The sequence below is a fragment of the Lytechinus variegatus genome, chromosome 19 (assembly GCF_018143015.1).
Source record: "Lytechinus variegatus isolate NC3 chromosome 19, Lvar_3.0, whole genome shotgun sequence".
NCBI classification, from domain to species: domain Eukaryota; kingdom Metazoa; phylum Echinodermata; class Echinoidea; order Temnopleuroida; family Toxopneustidae; genus Lytechinus; species Lytechinus variegatus.
In genome coordinates, this window is record NC_054758.1 from 882,277 (window position 1) to 893,294 (window position 11,018).

At 37.8% G+C, this 11,018-nt stretch overlaps 1 protein-coding gene across 1 annotated transcript; it reads left to right on the plus strand.

Annotated features, from left to right (window-relative positions):
- The first annotated feature begins 746 nt into the window (after window positions 1-746).
- On the plus strand, window positions 747-1,886 carry LOC121406198. Its single transcript, XM_041597220.1, has one exon. The coding sequence runs from the start codon at window positions 747-749 to the stop codon at window positions 1,884-1,886; it is 1,140 nt and encodes a 379-aa protein (XP_041453154.1).
- Window positions 1,887-11,018: the final 9,132 nt, after the last annotated feature.

Here is an 11,018-nt window from a genome sequence, read left to right on the forward strand (position 1 = left end):
TTATGTGTCTACGGCTACGCTAAATAACGCTAAGGAAAATGAATGGGACAGTGGTTTTTCTCATCTTATACCAAGATATGATTGTACGAGATACTCTTCTTTGTACATAATTTCGTGTAACCATTTGTCAAGATCATCTCTCATAAACCCTAGAAAGCATTTTGGTTACTTTTTAATTCTCTTGATGAGCGGGGATATTAACCTGAATCCAGGGCCAGGATGTAGTAATTGCAGTAAACTTTTTGCGAGAAACAGTCGGAGATTGAAATGCTGTGATTGTGAGGACTTGTTTCATGTTAAATGCGTTGGAGTATCAGCCGCTGAGTATAAGAGCATTCATCAAGATAGTTTGCCTTGGATATGTTCGAACTGTAAACCGGAACCATGTGGGATGTGTGATGAAATGGTTACGAGACATGATAGGGGTATACAGTGTGATGAATGTAACAGATGGATACATGCACATTGCGGTGGAGTTGATGATGAAGCATACAGCAAATTGGAGGGGAAGAACTGTGTGTGGATCTGCCCAATATGTAGTGGAATGAACATTTCAGATTCACTATTCAATTCATCTGCCGAAAGTACCACCTCAAATATATTCTCTGTTCTGAAAGATGGTGATGATGGGGATTTGGCAGATTTTCCAGCCCAAGAAGCTCCTTGTAGATCTCAACCTAAACGAAAGACACATGGTCATTTAAGAAGGAGAAAACAGCAAAAAGGAAAAAAATGTGATTAAGACAATGTTAATAAATTTCCAGAGTATCTGTAATAAAAAATCTGAACTAAAGGTCTTGTTAGAGGAGTTTAAACCTGACAATGTGCAAGGAACCGAGACATGGTTATCTTCTTCAATTCATAGCAATGAAATTTTCCCAGATGACTATGTAGTATTTCGACGGGATAGACAAGTGGGTCAGCATGGGGGTATCCTGACGGCATGCAGAAATGACTTGGTGATGTCACGTAAGGAGGAATTCGAGGGAGATGGTGAGATTCTTTGGACCCAGATTGAGCTTCAGGGTCGACGAACATTGTTGATAGGAACTGTCTATAAGCACAAACACGATGATAAAGATACAGTCAATGAACTGGAACAATCCTTTGGGAAAATAAGTAGGAAGGGAAAGCCTTATAACATATTGCTTTCAGGGGACTTTAACCAACCAAATGTGAATTGGGAAGAGTCAACGATTTTGGCAAATCATGCTGCCTCCAAGGAGACAGCCCAGGCTCTCCTTGAAACTACAACTGGATTTGATCTGACACAAGTTGTTAAGGAACCGACAAGGAAAAAAAATATACTTGATTTAATCTTCACAAACAACACTGGTCTTGTCAGTGATGTCAAGGTTATTGCTGGGGTAAGTGACCATGACATTGTTATAGCTGACTTGAATTTGCAAGCGAGATGGAAGAGGCAACCCAGGAAGAGTTATTTCGTACGGAAGAAAGCAAACGTGGAACAAATCAACTCCAGCATAGATGATTTAGGGAGAACTTACTCTTTATTGCAAGAAGCTTCAGTGCAAGAGAAATGGGATTTGATAGAAGGGGGACTGAAAAGAATCATGAAGGCTCACATACCACAAAAGAAGGCCGCCAAGGTAAACAGCCTCCCATGGTTTAACATACAGCATCACCGATTGAGACGAAGAAAACAAAGACAGTACAACAGAGCTAAACGTTCAGGGAGAGCTTCAGATTGGGATAACTTTGTCTTGACTCAGAAGGCCTTGCGAAAGTCGCTAAACTCAGCAGAGCGTGAGTTCGTGTCTAATAGACTTTCGGATGCACTGAGGGATAATGTCAAGCAGTTTTGGTCTTACATGAAACGACTTGGCAATAGTGAGACAGGTGAAACTATAGACCGGTTTCTCTGACATGTGTTCTGAGTAAAGTCCTGGAACACATTGTCCACTCCCACATCATGGACCACTTTGAAGACTACGGGATTCTGGTGGACTCTCAACATGGGTTCAGAGCGAGGCGTTCTACAGAAACACAGTTGATTTTAACAGTTAATGATGTGGCAAAAGCTCTTGATAGGGGAGATTCCATTCACATGGCAATATTGGACTTCACAAAGGCCTTTGATAAGGTTCCGCACGAACGCCTCCTTGGTAAACTTAATTATTATGGAATAAAAGGAAATCTCCTAAACTGGATTCGGGGTTTCTTGACTGGAAGGTCACAGAGGGTAATATGTGAAGGGAGCACGTCATCCTCCAAAGATGTTGTATCAGGCGTTCCGCAAGGAACAGTTCTCGGACCATTGATGTTCCTGACATATATCAACGACATGCCTGACAAGTTAAAATGTCAGGCTAGATTGTTCGCGGACGACTGTTTGTTGTATACCCCAGTCGCAAAAGAGGAAGACATGTGCAACTTGCAAGATGATCTTCGGTTGCTGGAAAAATGGCAAAGCACATGGAAAATGAGCTTCAATCCTTCAAAGTGCACCGTCTTGGCAGTATCTAAGAAGAAATCGCCTCCTCTCAGGGACTATATTTTTTGTGGACAGGTGCTAGAAAAGACAACGTCCCATCCTTATCTGGGGGTTCAGCTGGACAATAAACTAACATGGAGGGAACAAGTGGATAAAACAGCTAACAAAGCCCACAAAACCCTTGGCTTTCTACGAAGAAATCTATGGTTCTGTCCAAGGGATGTCAAAGTCATAGCCTATAAATCGTTAGTCAGACCAGTATTAGAGTACGCCACTTGTGCATGGGATCCTTATAAAGCTGATCAAATCAGAACTCTTGAAGGGGTTCAACGAAAGGCAGCCCGTTTTTGCTGTGGTGATTATAGCCGTGAAAGTAGCGTCAGTGGAATGTTAAAAGACCTCCAACTCGATACGCTGGAAAGTAGAAGGGAAAAGAACAGACTGGCAATGATGTACAAAATCCAGAATAATAATGTTGATATAAACAAAGAGGAATACATTAACTTGATCTCAACAAGAGAGACAAGGAATAATAGTGGTACTCGCATAGAAGTGCCATTTGCCCGGACAGATACTTACAAAAACTCATTCTTTCCAAGAACAATCAGAGCTTGGAATGACTTGAATCCCGATATAAAAAACAAAACATCAGTAGAAAGTTTTAGAGCAACACTCTAACCCACACGTGAACAGCACGCTGGCGATTTGCAGACTACTGCCCTGCCGGTGTAAACTTCAGAAGGTTCAGAAGGTTCAGGCGTTAGATTATACTAGGGGAGAATTAGGGATACACAAAAAAAAAACACAAAAAAAACACAAAAAAACGGCACTATGTACAGCCCAAGTTGCCCAACTCCCACCATAACCAAGAGTCCAAAACCAACAAACAAGAAGAACAATAACGATAGCCTTTTAGGGCCCCATGGGAGACCAACTTTATGTTGAATGAGCACCCTGGTAAAATATTTAAATAAATAAACAAATAAATAAATACGTGTATCAACAAAGGGATCAACAACAACATTTCTCATAAAAATGAGATCAGCGCCCTAGTTCTAATCCCGGGGGGGGGGGCACTCAGTATATAATGCATAGTGGGTATGTGCCGCGGAGGGGACCCCCCATTTTTACACTCAAATTTCCGTTCCAAGGCATAGCATTTTTGCCTTGTTGAGAAAAAGAACAAAGAAAGCCGCTCCAAGGCATAGCATTTTCTTCTTATCGAGAAAAAAAGAAGAGAGAAATCCGCTCCAAAGCTTCGCATATTTTTCGTTACGCCGCTCCGATTGCGTTGAATGAGCTGCAATTTTGGTGAAAAGCGGCCGCAGAGCTCCCCGGCGGAGGCCGCGCTAGCTGCATCATGCACGCATGACCGTTCCGTAGGGATGCATACGCGCTCACACGCTGGCGATCCGTTCCAAGGACCCCCGTTTTCACAAACATTTGTCGTTCCGAAGCCCGTTCCAAGGACCCTCCTTTTTACAATAAGCCCGCTCCAAGGCCCCCGTTTTTTGTCTCGCCCGCGGCACACCCCCACCACTTTTTTGGTCGAGTGCCCCCCCCCCCCCGGGGTTCTAATTCCTCACTCTTCAACCTCTATCCTTCTGCGATTTATGTTTGCCGCCCTCTGTGTTCACGCCTCTTATGCGCACACAGTCCTTGTTAATATTCTACATGCTTAGGCGGCAATTTGCGGTTTAGGTGCAATTTGCGGTTTAGGGCCTTACGAAATAGTAGTAGTAGTAGTAGTAGTAGTAGTAGGAGTAGCAGTAGTAGAAGTAGTAGTAGCAGTAAGAGTAGTAGTAGTAGTAGTAGTTTTAGTAGTAGTAGTAGTAGTAGGAGTAGGAGTAGTAGTAGGGGTAGGAGTAGGAGTAGTAGTAGTAGTAGTTTTAGTAGTAGTAGTAGTAGGAGTAGTAGTAGTAGTAGGAGTAGTAGTAGGAGTAGTAGTTTTAGTTGTAGTATAGTAGGAGTAGTAGTAGGAGTAGTAGCAGTAAGAGTAGTAGTAGTAGTATTTTTAGTAGTAGTAGTAGTAGTAGTAGTAGTAGTAGTAGTAGTAGTAGTTTTAGTAGTAGTAGTAGTAGTAGTAGTAGTAGTAGTAGTAGTAGGAGTAGTAGTAGGAGTAGGAGTAGTAGTAGTAGTAGTAGTAGTAGTAGTAGGAGTAGCAGTATAGTAGAAGTAGTAGTAGCAGTAAGAGTAGTAGTAGTAGTAGTAGTTTTAGTAGTAGTAGTAGTAGTAGTAGTAGTAGTAGCAGTAAGAGTAGTAGTAGTAGTAGTTTTAGTAGTAGTAGTAGTAGTAGTAGGAGTAGGAGTAGTAGTAGGAGTAGCAGTATAGTAGAAGTAGTAGTAGCAGTAAGAGTAGTAGTAGTAGTTTTAGTAGTAGTAGTAGTAGTAGTAGTAGGAGTAGTAGGAGTAGTAGTAGGAGTAGGAGTAGTAGCAGTAAGAGTAGTAGTAGTAGTATTTTAGTAGTAGTAGTAGGAGTAGGAGTAGTAGTAGTAGTAGTAGTAGTAGTAGTTTTAGTAGTAGTAGTAGTAGTAGTAGTAGGAGTAGTAGTAGGAGTAGGAGTAGTAGTAGTAGTAGTAGTAGTAGTAGTAGTAGGAGTAGCAGTATAGTAGAAGTAGTAGTAGCAGTAAGAGTAGTAGTAGTAGTAGTTTTAGTAGTAGTAGTAGTAGTAGTAGTAGTAGTAGTAGCAGTAAGAGTAGTAGTAGTAGTAGTTTTAGTAGTAGTAGTAGTAGTAGTAGTAGTAGTAGTAGGAGTAGTAGTAGGAGTAGCAGTATAGTAGAAGTAGTAGTAGCAGCAGTAAGAGTAGTAGTAGTAGTATTAGTACATGTAGTAGTAGTAGTACATGTAGTAGTAGGAGTAGTACAAGGAGTAGTAGTAGTAGTAGTAGTAGTAGGAGTAGCAGTATAGTAGAAGTAGTAGTAGCAGTAAGAGTAGTAGTAGTAGTAGTTTTAGTAGTAGTAGTAGTAGTAGTAGCAGTAAGAGTAGTAGTAGTAGTAGTTTTAGTAGTAGTAGTAGTAGTAGTAGTAGTAGTAGGAGTAGTAGTAGGAGTAGCAGTATAGTAGAAGTAGTAGTAGCAGTAAGAGTAGTAGTAGTAGTTTTAGTAGTAGTAGTAGTAGTAGTAGTAGGAGTAGTAGGAGTAGTAGTAGGAGTAGGAGTAGTAGCAGTAAGAGTAGTAGTAGTAGTATTTTAGTAGTAGTAGTAGGAGTAGGAGTAGTAGTAGTAGTAGTAGTAGTTTTAGTAGTAGTAGTAGTAGTAGTAGTAGTAGTAGGAGTAGTAGTAGTAGTAGGAGTAGTAGTAGTAGTAGTAGTAGTAGTAGTAGGAGTAGCAGTATAGTAGAAGAAGTAGTAGCAGTAAGAGTAGTAGTAGTTTTAGTAGTAGTAGTAGTAGTAGTAGTAGTAGCAGTAAGAGTAGTAGTAGTAGTAGTTTTAGTAGTAGTAGTAGTAGTAGTAGTAGTAGGAGGAGTAGTAGTAGGAGTAGCAGTATAGTAGAAGTAGTAGTAGCAGTAAGAGTAGTAGTAGTAGTAATAGTACATGTAGTAGTAGTAGTACATGTAGTAGTAGGAATATTACATGGAGTAGTAGTAGTAGTAGTAGTAATAGTACATGTAGTAGTAGTTGAAGTAGTAGTATATGTAGTAGTAGAAATAGTATAAGTAGTGGTGGTGTTGATAAAAGTAGAAGTAAAGTACTACTTTTCAGTTTTTATCATATAAAATGATAAAGTTTTAACCTATAATGATAACAAGACAACACAAATTACTGTCATTATAATGTAATTGTCCATTTCAACGACAAGAGTACGTACAACAGTTACAAAATAATATTATACGGTCATTATGTGAGAAGTTTATCATTTTCATGCTGTTATTGACAAGATAGGTTAAGTCTTTTCAATTTCGATGTAACATGTCATTTTCACTTCTGCGATTTTCACCTTGGCCATTATTTCTTCTCCCATTATCTCTGCCATTATTACTTCTGCAAGTAGGGTAAAAGGAACACTTAAAAACGTTTCCTTACGTAAAATGATGGAAAAAAAACATTTAGCCCACCATATAGGAAAGCTGATACGGCAAAGTTTGGCAACTTACCAAAACGTACAGTAATAATTTACCAAAATGTGCCGTAATGTGTTAAAAATATGTGATATGACATTTCTTTTTTGGGGGGAGATGCACATGCTTCGCCCAAATATGACATAAAAAACATATTATTTTCTTTTTAAATATGGATGTTGCAAAAAGCTCCGCCCAAGTTCGTTATAGTTCCAAGTTATGATTGAAAACATCATCAATAAAGACTTCAACGCTGGGAAACGGTATGATATTCTATGGTATCTATTCAGTATTCATGTAAAGAGTAAAATCAACTAAGTGGAACCAACTTTGAAATAATTTTTCATGGCTCAGGAGCGATGACATTGGAATAAAGAAAAAACATTATAAACTGACAAACATGATGTTAAAATCAGTATTGATATCCTCTTGGGATTTCCCAATTTCAGAATATTCGAATGATTTTCATGCAAACAAGCCATGTCATACTAGTCTGCGGTGCAAAAACATGAATGGAGTTAGATGTCTGAAAGAAAAGTAATAATACCTTGTATTCAAAAGGCCTTCTCACTAAATTGAAAAAAAAAAAAGTTTTGTATGTGCTAGTCTTTTCGTGGAGACCCAATTGTTGATCAAAGTTTCAATCAGGGTCTGTGCCTGCATGCTAATTGATTAGCATAATACCCTGACAGCAGCTCCTAGAGCACTCCGCGAACGCGATGCGTGCGCTCTCTCAGTTGCTTGTTATATTTCATATCACATTCCTCTCATGAATATTCATGAATATTCTAGATAAACGATTGGTCAATTCATAATTCAAATATGAAAAACCTCGCCCCGCATAGCTCCATTTAGTTTTCTTCCAGCTCCTTATATTTTTCGATATACTTTAATGGTGAGAAATGCGCATGCTCGATGTGTTCTCTCAACGTTGAATTGCGCATGCTCACTGACTTTGTCAATAATTTTGTCAATAATAAAGTTAAAGTGGGTATTCATGTGAAAAACTTATTATCAAAAAAAATTGTATGATTATAGGTAAATTAAAGGTAAAAATGTCGTGTGTCGTACGGGATTCAGAAATGTCCCGTACACGCAACATTTTCACCTGTAATTCACCCAAAAAGGATAACGTATTTTTGTTGGTTGCCATTTGTTTATAGGACCCAGTATTACCACAAAACATATTGAAGTTCCTCGTTTGTTTGGACTGTAGGTTGGAAAATGTCGCGGAAATTGCTGATTTTTACTAGCATGAAATCGCCCAGTAGTGGTTGTGGTAGTAGTTAGTAGTAATATCATTGTACTATATTTATTTTCCATTCATAAAAACATGCAAAATACAAACAAGATATAAGATAAATTATGTGGAGCGTTGTGGCCCAGTGGATTAGTCTTCGGACTTTGAAACAGAGGGTCCTGTGTTCATAATAACATAATATTAGTTCCAAAAAGCATAGAATTCGTCTTATCAACATTAAGGCTTAGTTTGTTGTGGCACAGCTAATCATATATGTTATGTAGATCAATATCTATGTAGTATTCTATGTCACTGATATTTTTTCCAGAAAAATAAATTGGAAAGTAGGTTCGAAAAGGTTGCGGAACTTGATGGCTAATTTTCTAGCATGAAACGCCCAGTAATGGTTGTGGTAGTAGATAGTAGTAGTAATATAGTAGCAGTAGTAGCAGCAGCAACAGTAGCAGTAGTAGTAGCAGCAACAGCAGCAGCAGCAGCAGTAGTAGTAGAAGTAGTAGTAGATGTAGTAGTAGTTGTTGTAATGGTTGTGGTAGTAGTTAGTCATAGTAATACAGTAGTAGTAGTAGTAGTAGTAGTATTAGTATAGTAGCAGCAGCCAGCGGCAGCAGTAGTAGTAGTATATGTAGTAGTAGTAGTAATAGTAGTAGTAGTAATAGTACATGTAGTAGTAGTAGTACATGTAGTAGTAGTAGTAGCAGTAGTACATGAAGTAGTAGTAGTTGTTGTATTAGTACATGTAGTAGTGTTAATATTACATGTAGTAGTAGTAGTAGTAGTAGTAGTAGTAATAGTACACGTAGTAGTAGTAGTAATAGTACATGTAGTAGTAGTAGTACATGTAGTAGTAGGAATATTACATGGAGTAGTAGTAGTAGTAGTAGTAATAGTACATGTAGTAGTAGTAGTAGTAGTAGTACATGTAGTAGTAGTAGAAGTAGTAGTATATGTAGTAGTAGAAATAGTATAAGTAGTGGTGGTGTTGATAAAAGTAGAAGTAAAGTACTACTTTTCAGTTTTTATCATATAAAATGATAAAGTTTTAACCTATAATGATAACAAGACAACACAAATTACTGTCATTATAATGTAATTGTCCATTTCAACGACAAGAGTACGTACAACAGTTACAAAATAATATTATACGGTCATTATGTGAGAAGTTTATCATTTTCATGCTGTTATTGACAAGATAGGTTAAGTCTTTTCAATTTCGATGTAACATGTCATTTTCACTTCTGCGATTTTCACCTTGGCCATTATTTCTTCTCCCATTATCTCTGCCATTATTACTTCTGCAAGTAGGGTAAAAGGAACACTTAAAAACGTTTCCTTACGTAAAATGATGGAAAAAAAAACATTTAGCCCACCATATAGCAAAGCTGATACGGCAAAGTTTGGCAACTTACCAAAACGTGTAATAATTTACCAAAATGTGCCGTAATGTGTTAAAAATATGTAATATGACATTTCTTTTTTGGGGGGAGATGCACATGCTTCGCCGAAATATGACATAAAAAACATATTATTTTCTTTTTAAATATGGATGTTGCAAAAAGCTCCGCCCAAGTTCGTTATAGTTCCAAGTTATGATTGAAAACATCATCAATAAAGACTTCAACGCTGGGAAACGGTATGATATTCTATGGTATCTATTCAGTATTCATGTAAAGAGTAAAATCAACTAAGTGGAACCAACTTTGAAATAATTTTTCATGGCTCAGGAGCGATGACATTGGAATAAAGAAAAAACATTATAAACTGACAAACATGATGTTAAAATCAGTATTGATATCCTCTTGGGATTTCCCAATTTCAGAATATTCGAATGATTTTCATGTAAACAAGCCATGTCATACTAGTCTGCGGTGCAAAAACATGAATGGAGTTAGATGTCTGAAAGAAAAGTAATAATACCTTGTATTCAAAAGGCCTTCTCACTAAATTGAAAAAAAAAAGTTTTGTATGTGCTAGTCTTTTCGTGGAGACCCAATTGTTGATCAAAGTTTCAATCAGGGTCTGTGCCTGCATGCTAATTGATTAGCATAATACCCTGACAGCAGCTCCTAGAGCACTCCGCGAACGCGATGCGTGCGCTCTATCAGTTGCTTGTTATATTTCATATCACATTCCTCTCATGAATATTCATGAATATTCTAGATAAACGATTGGTCAATTCATAATTCAAATATGAAAAACCTCGCCCCGCATAGCTTCATTTAGTTTTCTTCCAGCTCCTTATATTTTTCGATATACTTTAATGGTGAGAAATGCGCATGCTCGATGTGTTCTCTCAACGTTGAATTGCGCATGCTCACTGACTTTGTCAATAATTTTGTCAATAATAAAGTTAAAGTGGGTATTCATGTGAAAAACTTATTATCAAAAAAATTGTTTGATTATAGGTGAATTAAAGGTAAAAATGTCGTGTGTCGTACGGGATTCAGAAATGTCCCGTACACGCAACATTTTCACCTCTAATTCACCCAAAAAGGATAACGTATTTTTGTTGGTTGCCATTTGTTTATAGGACCCAGTATTACCACAAAACATATTGAAGTTCCTCGTTTGTTTGGACTGTAGGTTGGAAAATGTCGCGGAAATTGCTGATTTTTACTAGCATGAAATCGCCCAGTAGTGGTTGTGGTAGTAGTTAGTAGTAATATCATTGTATTATATTTATTTTCCATTCATAAAAACATGCAAAATACAAACAAGATATAAGATAAATTATGTGGAGCGTTGTGGCCCAGTGGATTAGTCTTCGGACTTTGAAACAGAGGGTCCTGTGTTCATAATAACATAATATTAGTTCCAAAAAGCATAGAATTCGTCTTATCAACATTAAGGCTTAGTTTGTTGTGGCACAGCTAATCATATATGTTATGTAGATCAATATCTATGTAGTATTCTATGTCACTGATATTTTTTCCAGAAAAATAAATTGGAAAGTAGGTTCGAAAAGGTTGCGGAACTTGATGGCTAATTTTCTAGCATGAAACGCCCAGTAATGGTTGTGGTAGTAGATAGTAGTAGTAATATAGTAGCAGTAGTAGCAGCAGCAACAGTAGCAGTAGTAGTAGCAGCAACAGCAGCAGCAGCAGCAGTAGTAGTAGAAGTAGTAGTAGATGTAGTAGTAGTTGTTGTAATGGTTGTGGTAGTAGTTAGTCATAGTAATACAGTAGTAGTAGTAGTAGTATTAGTATAGTAGCAGCAGCCAGCGGCAGCAGTAGTAGTAGTATATGTAGTATT

Excerpts from the sequence above, each read along its gene's own strand:
- LOC121406198 (XM_041597220.1), top strand. The coding sequence starts at position 747 with ATGTTAATAAATTTCCAGAGTATCTGTAATAAAAAATCTGAACTAAAG.